Source organism: Aspergillus udagawae, assembly GCF_001078395.1.
Source record: "Aspergillus udagawae IFM 46973 DNA, scaffold_2, whole genome shotgun sequence".
NCBI lineage: Eukaryota > Fungi > Ascomycota > Eurotiomycetes > Eurotiales > Aspergillaceae > Aspergillus > Aspergillus udagawae.
In genome coordinates this window covers 1,358,807-1,381,242 of record NW_025091265.1, presented here as the reverse complement: position 1 = coordinate 1,381,242, position 22,436 = coordinate 1,358,807, and the positions used below count along the sequence as shown (strand labels likewise).

Genomic DNA, 22,436 nt, shown 5'->3' with positions numbered 1-22,436 from the left:
CAGCTGCATAATAAATTTCCTGTTGTGGGTGTGATTTCAGTCATATCACTTCGCTGCTGGCACCAGTTATGGGGTCAGAAACATCACTTCTATTGTTAGTCTCCACTGACCCCCCTCTTGACGACATTGGATTGATGACGGCACAGATCTGCGATTAGAAGCTGAAGGCTCTTTTTCTCAACAGAAGATTAAAAGCAGAAATCTGATTTGGCAATCCAGAAATCGGTCCCTCGGCAAGACAAGTTCCAATGACGTCAATTCCGCCACAATTGCTTTAATACTGCCCTGAACCTTTCCTGTTTCGGCTCAACAATGTGGTCAAACAACCGAATCTAACCTGATAAAGAATGATGCGTGGAACACGTGCGCGGGTCTCGATAAGCGATTTCAAACATAGGGCCAATCAGCAAGGAATAGAAAAACTCCGCCTGCAAATTGTCTCCACCAGGCACCATCTGGCGGAGTATGAGAATCGACTCTTTGACTTTTGAGAGGTTGAGCAGCATGATCCAGACCCAGTCTATTGAATTTCCACTCTTTCAGTAATCTGCAAGCCAACCGCTAAAATGTTTGAGAGCTGGCAACGTCATTTTCTTTTGCGTGATCGATATCCTGTTATCCCGTTCTAGGAACTGTACGTCGCCACTTCGAAAACATATTTGACCAAGATGATGTCCCCAGATATCTGTGACCAATTCGTTGTGACTTCAATCCACCAATCCCAAGACTCTGTTCCCAGTTGCATACTAGACTAAACAAGAAACATGCCGAACACAACAAGAAAAATTGTCTGTTTTTCAGGTACGCAAGCTCCAGCAATTTGAGCACAAGCTTTGGTCCCTGTCGATCTTATACCTGTGATTTTCTACTATGACAACGGTAGCAGTAGCGCTGATTGGTTGCTAATTCTATGCTATTCCCAGACTTTGATGGTACCATATTTATGCAAGACACTGGCCACATTCTCTTCGATAATCTGGGATGCGGTACGAAGCGCCGGCAAATACTGGATGAACAAATCAAAACCGGCGAGCGGTCATTCCGTGATGTGTCCGAGGAGATGTGGGGATCTCTGCGAGTTCCCTTTGAAGATGGGTTCGTGGTTATGGAGAAGGAACTCGAAATCGACCCTGGATTTCAGGAATTTCACAAATTCTGCATTGCGAACGGCATCGATTTCAATGTGATCAGTGCAGGACTAAGACCCATCTTGCGCAGAGTGCTGGACACCTTTTTGGGAGAACAGGCTGTAGGTCATACCTACTATCCGTGATTGAATGAAGTCGCTGATCGATCGGTAAAGTCGTCAATCCAGATCGTTGCAAATGACGCCGATATCAGATCGGACGGCTCGGAATGGAAACCGATCTGGCGACATGACACCGAGCTTGGTCATGACAAGGCCCTTTCGGTCCAGGAAGGTCGCGCTGAGGCCGCCAAGTATTGCATTGATGGCCAAATTCCACTGATCGTTTTCATTGGCGATGGTGTGTCTGATCTTGCTGCTGCCCGTGAAGCCGATGTTCTCTTCGCGCGCAAGGGCCTTCGCCTCGAGGAATATTGCAAGGAAAACAACATTTCGTACATTCCTTTTGAGACTTTTGCGGACATCAAGCGGGAGATGGAGTCGATCATGAAAGAAGACCAGGAAAAGACCAAAGGCGAGGGAACTCCAGCTCGGTTCAACCCACGTGCCAACATGTGGAGAAGGGTTTCCAGCAAGCAATCCGTACGTCTAAAGTCTCCAACACTTTCTACTTGCTGCCGTCAACTGACTGTCTCGAGCAGGTTCCTCAATTCATCGCCGCCACTCCTTCGAAGGAAGAGAAGATGTTCCTCTGGCCAGAAAATTTTACGGAGTACCGCCCCAGGGACATACCGGAGAACGTTCGCGCTTAGGCTATCAAGGGATCTCAATGGAGAAAGACATTGCATGATGCAGGCGTCATGGTAGCAACTTGAGAGAAAAGATCAGAATTATAGATTGGATATCCGCATGGTGATTTGTATCTAGATTAAAATCTTGATATGTAGATATGCTTTTGTATATACCAAGAGAAAACCAGTCAGATGCAATTTTCATTGCCACATTGCTTGTTCAGTAATATATCCTGACTACAACATATTATCCAGGTTCAGCAGCTCGCGCATGGCCGTTTGTATCTGAGGTCTGGATTGGAAGCGGCAAAAAAAGACTTTATTTTGGTGCAGTCTCAGAATGTCGAAAAAACTTCTCAACGTAGGTTCGGAGCACGGCCGGCTGTGCCGGTTCAAAAGCCATGGAACCCGCAACGGGGTTCATTGTTTTCGTTTATTGGGCACAATTGAGCAAAGTAGGCACATGGCTAGAACTTGGAATCTTGGGCTGGTTCAACCATTGAAGTTGTCCGTTTGGCCACTGGTATAGAAGTTTATTGCTCACCGCGTTGAGCATACACTGATCATCTAGCTTGAAGCAACACTCACTATGCAATGATCCCGGTTCTCAAAGAATAAGCACACACAGAGAGAGAGAGTGATGTATGAAAACCGAATATTCACTGCTTCGCAGGCGTGAATTCCAACATCAATTTCCGGCCCTTGGGTAATGAAATGAAAGCATAATCCTGTTCAATGCCTTCATCATCGACGATAGACGTGGTATAGTTGGTGTAAACTGCAGCCATGACAAGTTTGATCTCTTCAACCGCCAGCAGATTCAGTCAGCTCGCATTCACGACTATGCTTCTGCGAGGAAAGGAAGAGAGCGGAAGGGTGCCGTACCTTGCAAAGCAAAATTACTACCCAGACACATCCTCCCACCACTTCCAAAGGGCCAAAAGAGTCTCCGCATATCGTGAATTTTGCCAGGTCCTGGTTCTAGCCAGCGCTCTGGTAACCACTCCAAAGGCTGAGGGTAGACCTCGCTGATTCGATGCAGAGTATATGCGGACGAGCTAACTTTGACTCCACCGGGGATGCGATCGTAACCTTCAATTGCTATACCTTCTGGTGAGAAGGGGGTGACTCTCGGTAACGGAGCAGGCGCCGGCGAGTGCACTCGGAGTGTTTCTCTGACAATGGCATCCAGCAAAGTGAGAGAGTCTATAGCGGTTGGGGATGGTAGAACTGGGAGGCCCTCATTACTCAACTCCACAAATGGATATCTCAAAGATGGCGTTAATGTGAGCAGTTCTTGACGAAGTTCAGCTTGCAGCCGAGGCCGCTTCGAGAGCTCCCACATCATATACACAAAGGTGATTCCTGAGGTCTCGTGCCCAGCAACGAGATGGTCGAGAAGCTCTGATGCAAGTGCCAGATCTAGCGGCCGTTGATCTGGATGCTTCTCCAGACTTTGACGGAGCTGACTATACACGACCGCGTTTGTGGCAACCGACACGTTGTCAGGATACTCATTGCATTGCGTTCTGTGACAGAGAGACAGACACCAGCTTTCGATGAAGCCCATATACCGCTCTTTCAAGCTCAAGTACTTAAATCTTTCGTACTCCACCAGCCACTTTTCCCATCCTGGGAGGTCGACAAGAAAAGTCGTGCTATTGGCCGTGCCAAACAAAAAGGCAGACGTAAAATCCATCCCCACAGCCTGGAACAGCGGTAAGACGTTGATCGCCTCTCCTTTCTCTGCAACTTTTTGCAAAATAGGGAGAAGCCTCTGTGAAAGAATAATAGACGAAATATTGCGCAGATCCATCGACTTCTGCAGATATGACTTAGAGTAGATCTTGCTCAGCATACGCTTCTGTCGCGCATGAGAATCATTGGGTAACATGCCCACAAGGTTATCCGTAAGAAAATTGACAAACGCATCGCGGTAGAAGGAATGTTTCTCGAATGCACCAGTATAGATAGCTTGAAGCCCCCGGAGTGAATTGACGCTCAACTCATTGGGTCCCAGGCGCACGACAGGCCCATACTTGCGATGAAGGTCGTAGATGGTCAGTACCTCCTGCCCAGACCGACGCTTCCTTTCAATCCAATAGTCCGAGATAGGTGCTGTGAAATGTGCATTGGGGATCTTTGAAAGGGGTGACAGGAAATATGGCGCAATTAGGAATTTATAGAGAAACAGCACCAATAAAGTGCTGGCAGCGACGATGGTGAGAAGGAACATCTTCGATGTCGTGCATAGAGAAAGGTACCTATGCGGTGGATTTCAATTTAGCAAGGGAGCAACTGCATATTTAAGAATGGCCTGTCCCCTCCATTGTGTAACCCTCGATATGCCGATCATCGGTGAGACTGGGAAGCAAGGGACTCTTAGCGTGGTACCACTGCATACTATGTAGACGCTGTCGACACGAGGCTCGATCGCCAAACTCACGTGTGAATGGGGTCGTTTTGCAAGTGCATTTCACCAGCTGCTTCAATCATCTCTGACCTTCTTATTTGAGGCCTGGTAAGTCGAAATGCATGAGGTAGACTAACCATGCAAAGCGGGTAGGAATAAGGAGAAACAAACAAATGAGATTGTTGACTAGTCTCAGAATGCAGAAGCGAATCACACGCTAAAGACGTCGGACTGGAATCAGGAGTCTTGGACTATTAGTGGTAGCGAATGCCATCTGATTCTACATAAGTATCTAAGTATCCTAGGACATTCTTAACCGTTGACCCCGCGAGCTTAATTGCTACTAACAGTGTGTTATGTTATTTTCAAGTGTCATATTAAGCTGTGCATTATGATAGTATCGTATTACTTAATGCAAGTGAAGAAATCCTCTTGCCTGTAGACACCTTGCTCCAGATACTCGTCAGAGAGTTAACACAGGAAAAGAAGAAATGCAGTCTGTCCCACTTCGGAACAACGCCCAACGTGATAATTCTAAAGCATCTTGGCAATGATATCATGCAAGCAAGCACCTTTATTCCCTCGAGACATGAAGCGAAACTAGATTGACCAGATCCCTATCAATTCCGGCTGCGAAGGCCCCTTAAACTCCCCCTTGTAATCCAGCCTCAGTAATATGCGTGCTGCGCGGATCCGGGATATGGACTGTATGTTTGCTGACGTCTACTCGGCGATGAGGCCGCGCTTCTCCTTACGTCCCATGAAACTGAAATACCAGGTGGGCTCGCCGTGCGAGATGCGGCAGTTGCTGTCATAGGATTCCTTCCATTCGTTATGAAACCAATAGTCTTGGTCTGTATTTCCCTTCACCCGAAGATCCTTTGTACGATCCATGCAGTCGAGGCATAGACCATCAAAATAGCTGGAAACCCGCCTGACCGCCTGGCGAACGATGGTGTGCCCGTCAAGCCAGCACACAGAACACGGTCTTTGACGTGAATGATCAAGCGAAGTATCATTTAAAGAGGGACCTTGAGAGCGAGTGTTTGTCCCATCATATTGTCGCAATCGGTCAAGCATTTCCGCAGCACTTGCTTTAGTGCTGTCCAGGTCCAGCGGCGAGACGTGAATGCGTCGAAGTGTCTTAAGAAAATCAAACACGGTTTGTTCTTTGCAGGCGCATGTTGCGCTGTCGATAATCTCGTTGACACGCTTGAACAAAGCCTGGTGTAGAATCGTGCGCAGGCGACCTTTCGCGGCATTCAATTGTTCTGCGAGGATACTTTGATTAGCAGGATGACTTTGAGCTTGATCTGACTGGACTGTGCAGGATGAACCACATGGCAAAGACTGCTAGAGACTTACGGATAATTCGAGGGCGCAGGTGCATCTGCGGATGATGCGCGGGGTTGGATTCCATGATATGCCGCGGCTCGTTATAAGTCAAGAATCTAGTCAACTCCTGGAAACCCCCAGCGTAATTGAGGGCGTAGCAAGGAAAGAGCAATTGTGGCGCAAATTCCTCGAACTTCTTCTTCCCACTCTCAGTCCTCATCTCCTTATACCAAGCGACGAACCAGCTTTGTAGTTCTCGGAGATCGAAGCCGTACTTGTCCCCAGCCATGATAGCGTGCCAAACTTCTTCAACAGAGAGAGATTGCTTGGGCAAAGCGTCGGTTGTGGAGTGCAACACACGGAGCCAGAGCTCCATACTTCGAACAGTGTCTCCATTCAGGATGACACTGTCCTCTTTGGGCCCGTGTGTCCAGCGACCGTCAAACATAATTTTGAAATACTGACTGCGTCTCACGAGAATGCCCCTCTGGACCTTGAGGGACGCCGTTCGCACAAGGCCTTTGGCCCCTGCATCGTCACCGGAGCGTTCGTCTTGCCTGATCGCTGGGTCGAACTCGTTAATGCGGATAGTGAAGTCACCTGCGTCTGAAACTTCAATGTCTTCATGTGGCACCTGCGCGGTACTGAGCGGGACAGCCATCATATCTGATTGCAATTGTAAGCCTTTGATGCTCTTTCTAATGTCACGCTATCACTCATTGTTGCTGAGGGGACATTTATGAGCCACTGATCTCGGGCTTCTCTATCGAACTCACCAAAGCAAACAGCAACCTGAAGTCAACTGACAGGTGACGTCTATCAAATTTAGTGGATAGATGGTGTTATGGAGGTGGGTTGACAGTTGAAATTGAGTGAAGAGAAGATGTTGTCGCAGAACAAAAGCTTGAAATCGAATGAGCTAAGAAGTTGTCGAAGATCAAGAGCTTCAATCGAGTGAAGAGAACATGTTGGCAAAGATCAGAGCTTGAAATCAAGTGAAGAGAAGGTATCAAAAGCAAACAAATAGGAGCGCTTGCGAAGTGTTAGTCCATTATATCTAGTAGAGCAGACAAATATCTGTGGGGTCTGCATCAGTGTGCTTTGTGTGCCATCCCAGCTTGGAAACTAGCAGTAAACATAAGGTCCAAATGCATTGAGAGGCATGGTGGACAGATTCTTGGTTCAGAACCTGCAAATCAGTGATCACTGACAGAAATCTGGGGCCAGAAAGAGATACCACGCCTGACTGGAACCCAGTTTCTCGATCTCTAGATAACCCCCCATCATACACATGGTCTTTTTGTCAAGAGCTTATATATCTAATTGTATGCTGGACGAAAAGGCCTTGGGTTTTAACCTGACGCCCCGGCAGAACCATTTGCATATCAGGAGGAGCTGTGCTCCAAGAATCCTAGGCTTCCTTTTCCCAAGTAGGAGCCAGAAGTCTCCTGCAAGAGCTCTCTTATTGACATATTAAAGGAAGTGGACGATCACGACAGTTGGCACTACAGTGGTTGACAGGAAACTCAAAATAAATGAATCAAGATACCGAGTTATGTGAGGATCGAACTGGGCCTATTTTGGAATCACGTGCGACTTCATTAGTAAGGTACACCACAATTCTATTCTCTCTTCTAATTCTCGCCCGAGTCATGGAAGAGTGGACCGCACCAACCTCCACAGGGCCGATGGGTCAATTCCGCTAATTCCGGTCCAATAATTTGCACTGGAAAAAGAGTGATGATGCAAGAAATCTGGCCAGACTAGGCATTTCTCAATTCAATTATTTCTGACTGTGATGCTGTGTCCATCTTGAAGTTCAATGCACCTACCCATACTGATTCAACTATCGTCGTCGCAATACTCAACGGGACGACGACCATATGGAATAGTATCAAAGACAATGTCGATCTGATTTGAATTATCGCCTAAGTACTGTCTAATATGTAGCCGCCATGGTTGACTGAATCGCAATCCCAATCGCTCTGGAAACCGCTGGTTAAAATATCGTGGCCAAACATGTTCTGCTCAAGTATCTTGCAACTATGGATCCAACAGACACGAACAGTAGTTCGCAAGAGCCAGTCGGTCAGCTCCCAAGTCCCTCGAGCTCCAGCGGGCAACAACTCTCTGTCATAGGACGCAGCAGGCCTGTAACGATTTCGCCTGCGCCTAAGCATCCCATTCCGCGCTTGGGCTCTACCCCAATCAGCCGCCAGCGCACACCGCGCGCCTGTGAACTATGTCGTGAGCGCAAAACCAAGTGTGACGGCTCAAAGCCGATTTGCAAACAGTGTCGGGTACTGAAAATTGCCTGTACTTATTCTGGTTCCAAACGCGAAAGACAGCAGCTTGCGGTTGAATGTGCCCGAGGGAAGATCAAAATTTACGAATCAGTCCTGCGACGCATCTACGAGGAATGCCGGAATGAAGGTCGCACCTCCATCGAGGAGATATTCCATGTTAGTCTCTACTTGCCCATATCGCGTACTTTCCCATTGTCCCGTGTCTAGCCGTGCTAAACTCCTGGCAGAAACATTTCCTAGCTTCACCAGAAATATTCTCTTCGTTCCTGAGCGCGCAGTCGCTGTTTGAGCAACAGCCTTCTCCGCCAAACCCCGGACTGTCTTTGCATCGCATGCATATGGCATGGGCGAGGAAGAATGGCAATAGAACGCCGCACTTATGCCAAGAACCACAAATCCGGATCAAGGGCATTCGAGCCTGGACTTCTCTTGTGGACGATGAGGTCGCAAGTCATCTTCTTTCGCTGTATTTCGCGTGGGAAAATCCGACATGGCAACTTGTTGATCGGGATTTGTTTCTCAGGGACCTAGCGAGTGGCTCCAAGAGATTCTGCTCTCCGCTGTTGGTCCATGCCCTTCTCTTTTTTGGCTGCGTAATGTCAATCGCTCCATCGTCGTATCCGTTGGCTGACTCTGATGCAGAGCTACTCCTACAGTTTGGACCGGATAACCGATCGACAAGAGGAAAAGTCACTTGGCAAAAAGCTGCACGCTGAGATCCAGCACCTCTGGCAAATCGAGAAGGGCCAGCTGAACCTTCCAGTTGCGCAATCCAGTATCTTGATTGGCCTCCTTTGTTGTACTCTGGGCATCGATAGACTGGGAACGAAATATATTCTTCACGGCGCAGAAGTATGCCACAAACTAGACCTACACTGCAAGTCACCGGCGTATCTCTACAGCAATGTGGACCGGGATGAGCTGGGCCCAATATCCAGATGCCATAAACTGGTCGCTTGGGCCGTATTCGACGTGCAAGCGTGAGACATTCCCGACCTCGTTCAATGCCTCTCTAGCTCTGACTAATATGCCTGTAGGCTAGCTGCACAGGTTTATAGGAAGATGCCAGTGTGGGAGCAGCCGCCAGCTGTACACTTCTCCCTAGACAAGGCGGCAGTACTGGATGAAGGCGCCGAGTGGAGCCCCTACCCCTTTAGATTTCCCGTTCAACAGCCTTTTTACTACACTGCCGCCTGCTACCGTAGCGCCCTCGTGATGATTGTCCATGAGATTGCTATAGCGGGCATTAAATTCTCAAAAACCGGCATTTCAAGCGACGATTGGCAGTACGCCCGTCAGCTACATCAAAAGTTATGCGATTGGATGAGCAGCCTGCCGTCATGTGTGATGCCCCAATGCAACACAACCCCACATATCCTGTGTTTGCAGTGAGTTCCTCAGCGACATTTCTAATCTCTAAGAAGTGGTACTAATAGCCGCTACTAGCCTGTACTTTCAAGCCACCCTTGTATTTCTAGGCGATATGTTTATTCTATATTCGAAGACGACACGCAATGACGAATCAAATCTGGCATGGTTCGATCCCTGGACTGTGAAGTCTCGAGCCTTGGACGCTGTGGGGTCTCTCATCCTGCGGTACAAACAACATCACGGGTGGAAGTCAATTCCTATTGTGTTCCTTCACTATTTCTGCCTGGCCGGGGTCCATGCAATCTCGCAGCTAGAATCTCAGGAGCCGAAATGGAGTCTTATCTTGGAGAGCTGTGTGGTGGGTCTCTGGCATATGAGTCTTGGTTGGGGCAGGCTGTGCACAGCGTTTCTCCGGACGATTGAGCTTGTACTCAAGGCGAGCAAACTCGATGAGTCGCTCATACCCACGAAGGTGACCGTGATTTTTAGACAACTAGATACCACTCTTTGGTCTGCCACAGATATTTCCTCTCTGTCTGCAGACTATGTCGTGCAAAATGTTCCAGTTCGGACTAGCGAGTCCACCGCAGGATCCGAATTCAAGGCCGAAGGACTAGAAAACCTGATCCGCAGCATGGATCATCTTTCTATGGACTGATCGAGGTCGACGTCATGATCTGGGCCTCGCGTTCCATTGCTTCGCGCTTATTTCAGTAAAATGGTCGAGTTGGTCTTTGCCGTTATCGCTTGCTTCGTTGAGGTTCGTGTCCAGAGCTGCAGGTGTGTCACATAACATCAACTGCCTGACCTTTCAGAGGGCCCATTTGTGAATGGACTATACAGCATCGAAAATGGCCTATTGGAAGGAAATAGTTAGAATTATGCATCCTCATCAATTGTCCACGACCAATGACTATTTGGCAGGCCAGAGGGAGTCAATCTCCACGGCAGTTCTAACATCAAATATTTACGCAATCTGGGTATCATTGATCATGATCTGGCATCGTAGCAGGTTCATCACCGGGGGTGATCGGATCCGGCGAAGCGAACGCCTGGTGGATCTTCACCCTTGCAGGCAAAGCCCAACCGTCCCCCTCCTTATCGTTTACACTCAAGCTTTCTTCATTAACCGCTGCGGATGAACATTCGGCCTGGTCTTTATGGATGGCATTTTCGTCCGACACCTGTGCGTCGGTCTCAACGTGTCTATCGTTCTGTCGCCCATGAAGAAGTTTCTCTTTTGATTCATCCAGCGTCTCATGCAGGGCTCGCAATTTGTGCTTCGTCCGAACGTATCCCTCCATGCCTGCAAGGATGGCGTACGATTTTGTGATAGAAACATGGGACATATCCACACCTTGATCCTGCAAGGCGTGAACGAAGGCGCGAAAATTTGCCGACGGCGGACGGTAATGGCCACTGAAACGTAAGTATTTATTTCTGTCTCATCTGTCGAGAGCGAAGAGAAGAACATTAATTTACCTCAAAGGTGTTAGACTACGTAGCTGACCGTTCCAGATTTTGATCAAACCTGCCGCGGCCACGCGCGCACCCCGTAGAAATGAGGAATGTTGGAAGGCTCCCTTTTCCTTGATACCGATGTACAGACGAAATGAAGTGTCTGCGACCTGCGCCACCGTCAGTCACGGATCGCTCTGGGCCCTGATGATAGAAAAAAATCGTCTCACAAATAACCACATGTCCTTTCTCTTTGCGGGCTTGCGAGCAAAATGGTCGCGCACCACCGATGGTGTGATATGGGCTAATTTCTGGATCCCTTTTGCTTCCTCATAACCTTGGTTGATTTGTCCGCTGGGACTATCATCCGCTGAGTCTTCATCAGTCGACGACTGACTTGATATGGAAGACGAGCTTGACGCATACGCAACCGGATATCCAGCCTCAGAATGACCTCTAAATCGTGGCGCATCCTCATCAATCGACACGATACCCTGAAGACTATCCTTGAAGCGTGTACTATCAGTGCACACAAGCTCGTTGTTCTTTGCCCAGCGGAAGAGACCTGCCTGGTCTACAGTGACCAGATAATTCAGCCGCTCGTCTCTGCTGAGATAGCGCACTTGCTGATGTTCCAGCTTCGCACGGGGACATTCAGGCAAATCTAAATCTTTCCCCTCGCCGTGATCAAGCCAGTAGAAGAAATTTTGCGTCGAGGGACAGTTTTTCCAATAATTGTGATACTTGCGCAGGTTGCTGCCATGACGATGCTTGAGATCAACCATTTCGAGAAAGTACCGTTGGTCCATCATCTTGGCCATCTTCTCAGATGGTACTCCGTGATGGAGTATTGGGAATGAGTGGAGAAATCGCGATCTGGAAGTGGAAGCAGCATTCGCTGGCGCATTTTCGGAGGATCGTCCTGTAGCCGGTGGACTAGCTGTGTGCAATTTTGAAGAATCGGTCTCGTTTCTGAACTTGCCGTCATCACTGCCGACTTGCATAGCGACGCTGACGACTCTTTCCCATTTTTGGTGCACTTGTTTGGAGGCGTCTGCGCCTGCGCTCTCTGGCGAAACAGAGGGACGATAGAGCTGGCGCCATCTTGCTTCCTTTAAGGCCTGACAGAAGAAGTAAGGAGTCTCGTCAGAATATGATCGTCAAGGGGGCATTACCTCAGACCATCGCGCAGATGCATTCAGCCCCAACCCATGTAGTTCACGTCGTGTTTGATATCCCCGATAAGTCCTCTACATCGTCGGGTTAAACATGTACAACACTTGAAAAAAAGAGCTAGAACAATGCTGTTTATAGCAAATAAATAGAAGATGTACTCCGTACCTGAATAAGACGAGCTGCTTTCTCCCGATCGGCTACTGTGACGTCATTGTTCCTGGCGACTTCCGTGCAATCGGTCGCGGTGGGGGGAGGAAGACCATCACCAGACGCAGCAGCTGGCTCTGCAGAGGGCACCGCAGCGGTGTCTGCTATATTTTCGGCCATGTGAGGGAATCGAGATCATCAAAGTCGAGTTATTTGGGAAAAGAACGGGGAGAAAATATGGAGCAGATCAAGAAGATCTCCAAGGAACTCTGTCACAGCCCGACGAGGAGTTACTGGTGCCAAGAACGGAGATCCATCACGAGCGCAGGCATTCAGGCTCTCCAGGCAGCCATTCATAGCACGCTCCACCACAATTAGCTCTCGCTTAATGGCGGTGCATACAGCCTTACATGGTTCTCCAGTGTCAAGAATTCAAGGACGGTCAACTCTCCCTTCATTTTCTTTTCATGGTTTGGAGTTCTAGTGCGTTCTGGGAGAGCGTGGTCGAAGGTGGTTATACAGCATCATTCTCGCACTCGTACTTGCACTCACATGGGAACCTGTTCCTTGCACTGGTGACTGCTGACAATGGACTGAGTTTGGTGTCAATCGCATTCACCAAAACAAAGAAAAGTGTGGCTCTGAGAGACTTCAAATGAGACTGAGTTCAAGAGCCTGATGATGGGAGTGTACTCAGCCAAATGCGAGAGTCTGATTGCCTGTTCTCATACAGCTTCTGCGTATTTGCCCACCTGCTGTGACGATACACCGACGCTGTCTATAACAGGCCGACCCTCCATCTTTAGAGCGCTTATGTTTTCCATGGCTTCAGTTCCATATTACTTGAGGGACGAGACCAAAACAGACCTACCTTCATTTTTCAGCATTTGAAAGTCGTTATTTCGGTCTGCCTTGATGTACTCTGAGCAAGGCAATACCCAGAAGTAAGAAGAAGTGATAGGAAGTGATAGCGCAGAGACCTCTCCCATGTGGATGTCGGCTTACCTGGAATTAACAACGCTTCATGTCAGGCACATCACATCAGTCCCTATGAGTCTGCCCTTTCCCAGTACGGAACGGAGAAAAGTGCCGAAAACCCTCGAAAATGCTTGATTGTGCCTCTTGGACTCTGTCTCGTTACTTTACGGCACAGACACTACAGCTATGAATCCGACCTCGGGTGTATACTTCCCTCCGTGACTATCAAGGCATTTCCAGCCCCGTGCATCCGGCAAGTCCTTGCGTTCTGCGTGCAGCATCACATGGGTCGTGGCATGGCTCTTCGTAGGACTGACATAATAGGCCCCGGCAACATGATGGCATGGATGAGTGGCACTAACATGCTACTTTAGCATTGCCTGCAGATTGTCTGAAGAGAGTTTCGGATTATATCCACACCCCGTAAATTAATTCAGTATCGTGCTCAACGGGAAGTATCGACGTTCTCCCGCGAGTTAGTCTTCTTCGCAGGCTGAACCTCGAGGGGCTTGTGCCTGGTCCGATGACTCTTCCCAGCGTTCAAAATATTATCCACCAGTTGTCACGGCGTAGAAGGGCATCGCCACTTGTGGAATACGACAACCGAAGTGAGACTATCCTATCACAGAGATATGCCAGCCCGAGACGTTTCGATGACGAATTTAATTTAATACATATATTGCGCAATAGCGTCTGATCCCCTCAAAATCCTTGCTCATATGACCACGGCATCCGGACAGTGGGATGAAACAGGGGGAGTTTCTTCAGGCTTTCCGGCAAGGGATACCGAATACCCGGGCATGCAATTTGCGGGGTGATCTCAGAATTGGTCGAGCCTTTCCTTTCTTGATTCGGACATAGCAGGGTATTCTGTAAGGTGTGAAGAGTAAATGCACGAACAGCCGACAGTTGCAAGGATTTCTCCGTGGGGAAATCAGACTAGTCATGCATCATCCTCTATATGCACCTATCTTCGGCACATCAACATCCCTGCCGTTGTCCATGACCTTCGACACTGATGTGGAGTCTTCCCGTCTATCCTGTCACTCTATCGTTCTTATGGCGCAGTCTAGCCTGGGGCCATCCGAGTTTCTGGCGATATATTTGAATTGATATATGTTGCATTATTGACGGGAATTTTCACTTGCAGCAATTAGGCCTCGTTTGCGTGATACATCACTGGTACGCAATTTATCCCGCTCAACGAGGCGCCTGGACGGCCTATTCTACTGGGTAGCTGGACGGCATGGACTTGACTGTCTTCTGGCACCCAGTATGTCACGGTCCGGCCCCGGAACGGACTACAATATCCAGTCTCAATTGTTGTAATGCTGGCTAAAATGAATTATTATGATATAAAGCCACTAATCTCATGGCTCACTCCAATGTTCTCTTCCTTCAACTGGAAGCAATCTACTTCACTTTTTGTCTATCACTTCTTCTGAGTGTACAAGCACCTACCCCCGGTCAGCATGAGACACGTTCAATCCACTCAGCTGCTTGCAGCACTTCTCTTTACCACTCAAGCCGCAGCTCACGGCCATGTTACAAACATTGTGATCAACGGTGTTTCCTACCGCGGATGGAATATTGATTCTGATCCCTACAATCCTAATCCGCCGGTGGTGGTAGGATGGCAGACCCCCAACACGGCAAATGGCTTCGTCTCCCCAGATGCGTATGGAACGAGCGATATCATCTGTCACCTCAACGCCACCAACGCGCGCGGGCATGCTGTGGTCGCTGCCGGCGACAAAATATCTATTCAATGGACGACTTGGCCAGATTCTCACCATGGGCCGGTATGTCCTCTTCATCCTGGCCGGGCTCCGCTCGACAACGGACTCGTGATGCGAGCTAGGCCAAGATATCTGTCGAACAATTGGTTATGATATTAACTCATTACAGGTGATTGACTACCTGGCTAGATGCGGTTCGAGCTGCGAGACGGTAGACAAGACGACTCTGGAGTTCTTCAAGATTGATAGTGTTGGACTGGTGGATGACTCAAACCCACCGGGGGTCTGGGGCGACGATCAGATGATCGCCCATAACAACACGTGGCTTGTGGAGATTCCCCCGACGATTGCACCGGGCTATTATGTCCTTCGACATGAGCTGATCGCTTTGCATGGAGCTGGAAGTCAAAACGGAGCCCAGAACTACCCCCAATGTTTTAACCTGCAGATTACAGGATCAGGGACGGCGCAACCATCCGGTGTGAAGGGTACAAAGCTCTACTCATCCACGGATCCGGGTGTTCTGGTCAATATCTATAGCTCGCTTTCGACGTATATAGTTCCGGGCCCGACTCTCATTCCCGGTGCTGTATCCGTCGTGCAGTCCAGTTCTACCATCACTGCTTCGGGAACGCCTGTGACCGGCTCTGGAAGTGCCCCAACTACCACTGGGCCGACAACCACAAAGGCAACTACAACACTGTCCACGACAACCAAGGCTACGACGACCAAAACAACGACTACGGCGGGCGGTTCGACTTCTGTTCAATCGGTCTACGGCCAGTGCGGTGGCAGTGGATGGTCTGGACCCACAGCCTGCTCTACCGGAGCCACATGCAGTTCCTATAACAGCTACTACTCCCAGTGCATTCCAACCGGCTCCTAGGTGCGCCCAAGTGCTTTGGGAAATTCTGAGGCCTGCAACACCGTTGTGTACATGAATCTAGGTAGTTTGAACAGCCGATAACAGATCAACTGAGTATGGAACTTGTTTCGCTCTTGATTTGAATCCTCGTCCACCCATTCTGGAGTGGATCTCCAGTAGCTCCTGTTTTTGGCAGACCGAGTTGAGCTTGCCAGACGGTCTTGTATGATTGTCTACACCTTCTAGAGCTTCGTGTCTGCCCATACCAAGAAGTATGCGTATCTCATGACACCACGAACGCATCCGCTCAAGAAATGTCCTTCCATTCGAACTTCTCCAGCCCATTCTGGGCTATGCAGTGTGCACATGGGCTTGGGGTGGTAGTCCCAGGGAGAAGTACGTCTTTCCACCGAGGAAGTATAGGTTAATGAGAAATTGTTGGATGCGGGTTTGGTTATCCGGTACAAAGGAGAATGTTTGTACAACACCCTTGTGTCAGCTGTTTCGTCCTTCCTGACACTTGGATACGTTGGCTGCAAATAGAGAATTGAGTCTGACGACCTATTCGGCTCTCGTATATGCCATTGGATGAGTTATATAATGAGGAGGGCATATGAGCTGACTCGATTCGTTTAGAGAATTGGTGCTCGAAAGCGGCTAGGTCTTTACACCAAGATACTCTTGATATCCTGGAATACGACACGCTGCTGCTCCTCAGCGGCAACAGCTTTAGCCCAGCAATCAGTCTCCTTGTTCAATTCTCGCGGAATGCGCCCGAAGCTAATCTTATGCCGTTGTCAGCCCATCTTTCACACTCTCCGAGCAGGCACGGCCATATGTCTCTGTTCTTAACGGGTTCTCCAGTGCTTGTCTTCCACCCTCTGCGAATCCATCCGTGGATCTAGTTGGTCGCACATTCAACAACGTACTCTGTATCCGTCGCAAAGACCAAGCTCCGACACCCTTCTCTATCCCAACTGCGGAATTTGGACGCTCCAATGACGACCCGAAGCTCAGCACCGTTGCTGGAATCCTTATGGGACTGACCTGTCGGCCCTTTATCCTCAAATTGGAATGATACATGGCCAAACCTGTTAGCTGTAGAGGGCTTGAATATAAAGGCACAGCTTCCTCTCGGTTAGCCAGCGCCATTGTTAAAGCAGGCTTCGTCAGGGAAAATTAGGAATTTAGACGGTTGGTTGGGATTGATATATCCCTTTTCCCCTGGAAAGTTTCCCCTTGGGTGATTAATCTCACCGACTCGAAGGGCAAATATGGAAAATACCTCATGCTGACACAATTGATGGTTGGTTCTACGCGTTCTTAATCTTTGCTATAGCAACAGCCCCTCACTAATTTATGGGAACAGCCACAGTCTATGAGATTTGTGGGAGTTTCTTTGATCCCGTCTATGCGCTACTAGCTCCCATTTCCTGACGGTATTTGACAGTGCATTCGAAGCCTGGATTGGATGATGATGATGGCTTTCTCAGAGTAATATGAAAGCGATAATTGGAAACGAGTTATCCAAGTTTCTGTTGTAGCCAGCTATCAACGGAACTGTGGATAACATAGCTCATCTATTGAACGTGGCCATTGCTCTCTTCATACAGCAATCCCCTTCCAGATTTTCGTCCAAGAAGCCCCCGATCCACGTACGTTTCCTTCAACCACTCGATAGGCTTTGAATCGAGCCCTCTCTCCTCCACATAATGCTTCTCAATGTTGTACACCGTGTCCAGACCCACCCGGTCCATCATTTCACACGGCCCAACGTCAGCATGAAACCAACCTTTGAACAGTTGATCAATATCTCCTGCCGTTCCCACACCTTCAGCCATGACCAAGAGAGATTCTCGTTTGATTGCAGCCCAAATCCGATTGAAGATCAGCCCCGTGGATTCCACCTTGGCATGGATGGGGACAAATCCCGCGGCGGAGGCATGCTCCATTAGAAACGCAATGATGGATGGATCCGTGTATCCGCAGGTCATGATCTCAAGATAGTTCTGGTCCGGAGGCATGTAGTAGTGTCCGTTACACACGCGGTATTTCCGCGTGACGTGCTGAATCATCTCACTGGACTTATACGAGGAGGAGTTGGTGGCCAGAATACAGTCGTGTGGTGTGAGTTGGTCCAGTTGGCCGAATAGTTCAATTTTCAAAGGAAGGATCTCTGGGATTGCTTCGATAACCATCCATGCGTTCTGCACTGCATTCTCCAGAGAGGAACAGAGTAGTACGCTGCCTTGCTTCGTGCCGAGTTTGGTAGACTGTTCGGGCATTGCGTCGTTGATGTACTTAAATGCCGCGCTGGCGACTTCAGGGGCTTTTTCATACAGATGAACAGTATGCCCTGCTGCTGCCCACATCATGCATAATCGACGCCCCAGAACCCCGCCGCCTATGACGGCGACAGGGCGGGTGGCTGTATCGGGCTCGATCCATGAGGCTGAGATCATCGTGATACAGTTGTGGTAGCCTGGCAGGGTTTTATTCTAGGGATTGAAATTAAGGATAGAATGCTCTAGGGACTAAGAAATAGGACATTCGAGAATTGCTATAAATACAGGATCAGGCATGCAAAAGATTACGGCCCCATTGGCATTTGGATCATCGCAGTGATTTAGTTCCGACACATATACGATAGTACGTAGTACCGCAGCGCCCATAACCCCCACGTCCCACATGGCTTACCCCAAATTCACGTGATAATTCACACTATTTACTTGATTGGCTCGTACCTTGTTCTCGGGCATCTTTTAGCGTTGGGGTGGTGGGGTAACAGCATCAGGGCCTCGATCCTCTCCCACATATTGGGGCGAACTTGTCCTACAGCATCCAATTCTACCCTTTTCATCGACCCCATTCATCATGAATGATGGCAACTCCGTCTGGGGCTTACTTGCCCACCCAACCGCCACCTATCCTTGAGCCAATCCCCCATTACCCCAGCAATGTCGTCCCAGAAGAGCGGGTCACATTGCGCATGGCCATCATCCTATCCAATGGTTTGTAGTTTTCAGATTCCCTAAAGTCCGCCGTATTTGGACTAATTCTGTGGCACAGGTGTTCGGGTAGACCACCAATTCACATTCCCCGCCATGAACATCGCCAATTGTATCATCCACGGCGAAGGGGAAATGTACTCGGTAGAAATCACCCACCGCTGCACCTGCCGACGTCTATTGCATGAGGAGCTTGTCCGGATGCTCCCCGGGTTCCTACGCGAAAATGACGTGTATTGGTTCCGCACCAGGAACCCAGAGACAAACATCCAGCATACGTGCTTATTCGACGGAGCGGAACTCGAAATGCAGCTCGTGACCTCGCATGTCCCCGAATGTGGCTTTTGCTTTGCGCGTCGAGCGTTTATTGCCGAGCGGGATGCCTTTGACCGGCAACAGAGCCAGATGCCTCGGGGCTCGGCATCGTCGACTTCCCCGCGCGCCCAGAGTCTGAGCTCTGGGTGGACGTTCCGCGAACCGTCGGATACGGAGCGATTACGGGTGAATCGTCATGGGTGGGAGATTATGTTTGTTCTTCACCCTGATGCGCGCGAGGGGGTGGTAAGTATCTCGAGGTTGAGGATGGAGCTGTGTCGGTTGTTGTCCATTGCTGACCCGAGGCGGGTCATCTTGACGAGCGGTCCATTCACCTGGGGAGGAGATTTCCAGGAAGATGGTAAGGATTACTACAGTACGTATTTTGTAAATGATTTGATCGTCGAGTCGCGGAGTATGAAGACGCCGAGGGGAAGCGCTCTCATGTACGTACTCGAGGCAGATCTAATAGGACAGCCATTATAGCAATCATTTTAACCTGTCACGAATCGTTGCAACCTTGTAAAAGAAAGAAACAATTCGTGAATGTGAACTGTAAAGCCTTAAAGCCTCCCCACGTATTGAGGTTACATCTATTTACCATGCACAGACCGGGTGGACCAGTCAACCCCGCAGTGTCGACCCCACAAGATTTGTCCAGAGTTTACCTCTCGTACGTTCGTTCTTGGCGAAAAGGATGAAAGGAACTGGGGGTTAAAGAGATCAAAAATCGTAGTTCACCCCATGAGTGCTTCTAGACTCTGGACTTGGACTTTCCCCAACTGACACCCCACCGGCAATGTCGACTGTTCCCGAGAACCCTACCCGTCCCCACCGTTGTGTTTACTGCGGCCTCTGCTTCAAGCGATCAGAACACCTGAAACGCCATGTGAGGAGGCGTACGTCTTGGCTTCTTTTGGACCCTGTCAAACACTTGATGAATTTCTTGCTGACAGTTAATGTAGACACCAAGGAACGACCTTTCCGTTGTCGAATATGTGGGGAGAGCTTTTCCCGGAAGGAATTGCACGACCGGCACCAACGCACCCGCCATGGCGCGACTTCAAGCATTCCATTACCAGAGATAGTAGAACCCGAGCCATCTGCACCTGCTCATCCAGATTCTTACTCGCCAGGGCAGGTTGATCCTGTTCAAGATGACCCGTCGAGTCGACCACCATTCGCCTCCTTCGTCGAGGACCCGGCGGAGCCGTCATTGAATGCTCCTTTAGTGCCAGAGACACAGCGACATGAAAGCCTTTATTTGACCGGAACTCCGGGTAGTCCTGCATTCCAGGAAAATGCGTACTCTGTGATCTCCGATCGGCGTCGAGACTCTCGATTCCAGACGCCCCTAGGAAGCGAGACTCCTCCCTGGTTGAAATTACCAAGCGGGCTGGAGTTCGCGTCGCTTCTCTCAGCATTGAATAGATCTCCATTATCTACAAGTCTTCCGACACCACTCCGGCTGTGCACACCGCAGAGTGAAGCGATCTTTGAACATGACCGAAACGAGACGGCCCGCTTGGGGATCGAAAAAGCGCTTGAGGGGTTGAGGGTGCGTTCTGCGGATACGAATAGCTATCGGATTATGCTGATTTAGTCAGAGTATCAATATCGCAGGTGGCGGGGAATATTCCCATCGCTTCAAGATCCCTGAGATGGATTCTCTCTACCGCTACTGGCACATGTTCTTCGAGATACCTCATAAGAACCTTCCATTTGCTCATCCGAAGTCGGAAATCTATCAAATACCGGGTACAAATATCCTTCCCGTTCGGGTATATTCTACTGACACAGAGTAGCTATCGCTATTGGTGTTCTCGCCGACGGTGCCATGTACTGTGACGAACCCGAGGTCGGCCAAATGCTGTTTGAGGCCTCCCGTCGTCTTGTCGCTCATCACGTAGGTCCAATGTGTTCTCCACAGTGCACAGACTTATCAATTATAGTTGAACACGCTTTATGACCGCGAAAACAATACCATACCTATCTGGATCTTCACCACGCTCTTGCTGAACTGTGTCTTTGGTCTACCCGGCGGCAAGTCTAGTGAGAGCGACATTACCCTTGGCAGCCTTGACAGCTTGATAAACCTCGCGCGAGTTATCGAATCGGGCCCGGCAATGGATCTTGTCGATCAGGCATCCACAATGGAGGAGAAATGGAATAGTTACATAGAGGGAGAATCTCACCGCAGGTAAGCTATGCGCACCACTGGCGCCGGCGTTGCTGACCTTAAGATCAATTCTTTGCTTCATTGTTGTGAGTGGTTTGTGGTCGGTGGCATACGAGCCGATCGTCAATGTCCTGGACTTTCCGTTCAGTCTGATCGAATTCCCCTGGTCGGAGACCTTGTGGAATGCTCGTTCAGCCGTCCAATGGCATGCACTATATCAGAACCCTCGAAGTCGATCGCCGGGCAGCTGGTCAGAAAATGTGGAGGCGCTGCTGTTCGGCAAACCCCAGCCATTAAACGGTCTGGCCTCTCTTTGTCTTGTAGTCGGGCTCCTACTCTACATAGATGGGCTCCGACGGGAAGCAGTTCTCGACGCGGTCGAGATAAACTCATACCTGCAGCATGCTTTAGATCAATGGTTTCAAATCCATGACCGGACGAGCCTGGAGAACCTGGCCCTCAATCATCTCTGCTATCCGGCTGCTTATTATCTGCGCATCTCACTTGTGTTGGACATCCGGCAGACAATGGACCTCATGCGCAGTAAGCAGTTTGCAGCCATGCGAAAAGTACTCCGTGAGGGTGATCTAGTGCAAGCGGCTGCCTTTGCGCGAGCCGCGATGATTCCGTGGGTTATCAGCCGCCGGAATCAGACGTCCATGGCCGCTATCCCATGCGGTAAGTCATTTCCTTTGTATAGTAGAAATATATTGACTTTCCAGGCGTGGTTATCGCCGAGTGGGCTATTGACGTGATGGACAACCAGTCCGAGGATTCGCCTCAACGGGAAGTGCTCCGGGGGTTTGAGAACTCGATTCGCGAATATTGGCCTGTAGCACCCTTTGTAACTGCTGTGGATGTCTGGAGGGCAGTTCGGAGAATTATTTCCAATGGACCAGGTATGTCGCCAGTCCTCCCGGTTCGCATTACTAACAGCTACAGTTACAACGGCTTTAACAAGGAGTATGGACGAATACGAGATGTCTCTGGCATTAGCTTAATCAAGGGGAGAGGATTTAATTTTGAACCAATAGAAAGTGTAAACTTGCATAATCAAATCACCTTGCATCATGCCATGCTCGGCAAATCAATACGAGTCTCTGGCAGCTGCTGATAAATCGCATCTGTCAAGAATACCGGTATTAAACTTCACTACTGACGCCAGCCACGCCACAGCCAAGACCTGGCAGGCTGGGCCACTGGAATGGCAGATGGGAAGCGGAATAGCCCCGTCAAGAGCCACCTGGTAATCCAGCCCACGGCGGGAA

At 49.4% G+C, this 22,436-nt stretch overlaps 8 protein-coding genes across 8 annotated transcripts; 4 read left to right on the top strand and 4 right to left on the bottom strand.

The window, feature by feature from the left end:
- Positions 1-764: 764 nt before the first annotated feature.
- Aud_002813 (putative 2,3-diketo-5-methylthio-1-phosphopentane phosphatase) lies at positions 765-1,899 on the top strand (the record flags this gene model as incomplete). Its single annotated transcript, XM_043287772.1, has 4 exons — positions 765-801; positions 924-1,249; positions 1,304-1,729; positions 1,789-1,899. The coding sequence occupies 4 exons, from the start codon at positions 765-767 to the stop codon at positions 1,897-1,899; spliced, it is 900 nt and encodes a 299-aa protein (XP_043143707.1).
- Positions 1,900-2,537: 638 nt separating this feature from the next.
- Aud_002812 (cytochrome P450) lies at positions 2,538-4,114 on the bottom strand (the record flags this gene model as incomplete). The annotated part of the gene is made up of 2 exons (XM_043287771.1): positions 2,538-2,680; positions 2,764-4,114. 2 exons carry the CDS (start codon positions 4,112-4,114, stop codon positions 2,538-2,540), a joined length of 1,494 nt encoding a protein of 497 aa, XP_043143706.1.
- A 900-nt stretch (positions 4,115-5,014) lies between these two features.
- Positions 5,015-6,287, bottom strand: Aud_002811 (uncharacterized protein; the record flags this gene model as incomplete). The annotated part of the gene is made up of 2 exons (XM_043287770.1): positions 5,015-5,562; positions 5,657-6,287. 2 exons carry the CDS (start codon positions 6,285-6,287, stop codon positions 5,015-5,017), a joined length of 1,179 nt encoding a protein of 392 aa, XP_043143705.1.
- A 1,384-nt stretch (positions 6,288-7,671) lies between these two features.
- On the top strand, positions 7,672-9,961 carry Aud_002810 (putative C6 transcription factor; the record flags this gene model as incomplete). Its single annotated transcript, XM_043287769.1, has 5 exons — positions 7,672-8,088; positions 8,160-8,525; positions 8,575-8,912; positions 8,970-9,320; positions 9,379-9,961. The coding sequence occupies 5 exons, from the start codon at positions 7,672-7,674 to the stop codon at positions 9,959-9,961; spliced, it is 2,055 nt and encodes a 684-aa protein (XP_043143704.1).
- Positions 9,962-10,286: 325 nt separating this feature from the next.
- On the bottom strand, positions 10,287-12,264 carry Aud_002809 (IQ calmodulin-binding motif protein; the record flags this gene model as incomplete). Its single annotated transcript, XM_043287768.1, has 5 exons — positions 10,287-10,722; positions 10,786-10,931; positions 10,992-11,882; positions 11,937-12,011; positions 12,103-12,264. 5 exons carry the CDS (start codon positions 12,262-12,264, stop codon positions 10,287-10,289), a joined length of 1,710 nt encoding a protein of 569 aa, XP_043143703.1.
- A 2,270-nt stretch (positions 12,265-14,534) lies between these two features.
- Positions 14,535-15,687, top strand: Aud_002808 (putative endo-1,4-beta-glucanase; the record flags this gene model as incomplete). The annotated part of the gene is made up of 2 exons (XM_043287767.1): positions 14,535-14,864; positions 14,971-15,687. The coding sequence occupies 2 exons, from the start codon at positions 14,535-14,537 to the stop codon at positions 15,685-15,687; spliced, it is 1,047 nt and encodes a 348-aa protein (XP_043143702.1).
- A 1,559-nt stretch (positions 15,688-17,246) lies between these two features.
- Positions 17,247-18,128, bottom strand: Aud_002807 (3-hydroxyacyl-CoA dehydrogenase family protein; the record flags this gene model as incomplete). The annotated part of the gene is made up of 1 exon (XM_043287766.1): positions 17,247-18,128. One exon carries the CDS (start codon positions 18,126-18,128, stop codon positions 17,247-17,249), a length of 882 nt encoding a protein of 293 aa, XP_043143701.1.
- A 416-nt stretch (positions 18,129-18,544) lies between these two features.
- Positions 18,545-22,169, top strand: Aud_002806 (C2H2-type zinc finger protein; the record flags this gene model as incomplete). The annotated part of the gene is made up of 11 exons (XM_043287765.1): positions 18,545-18,677; positions 18,736-19,435; positions 19,551-19,666; positions 19,748-19,888; positions 19,955-20,547; positions 20,597-20,747; positions 20,795-20,895; positions 20,942-21,189; positions 21,233-21,846; positions 21,891-22,067; positions 22,111-22,169. The coding sequence occupies 11 exons, from the start codon at positions 18,545-18,547 to the stop codon at positions 22,167-22,169; spliced, it is 3,033 nt and encodes a 1,010-aa protein (XP_043143700.1).
- Positions 22,170-22,436: the final 267 nt, after the last annotated feature.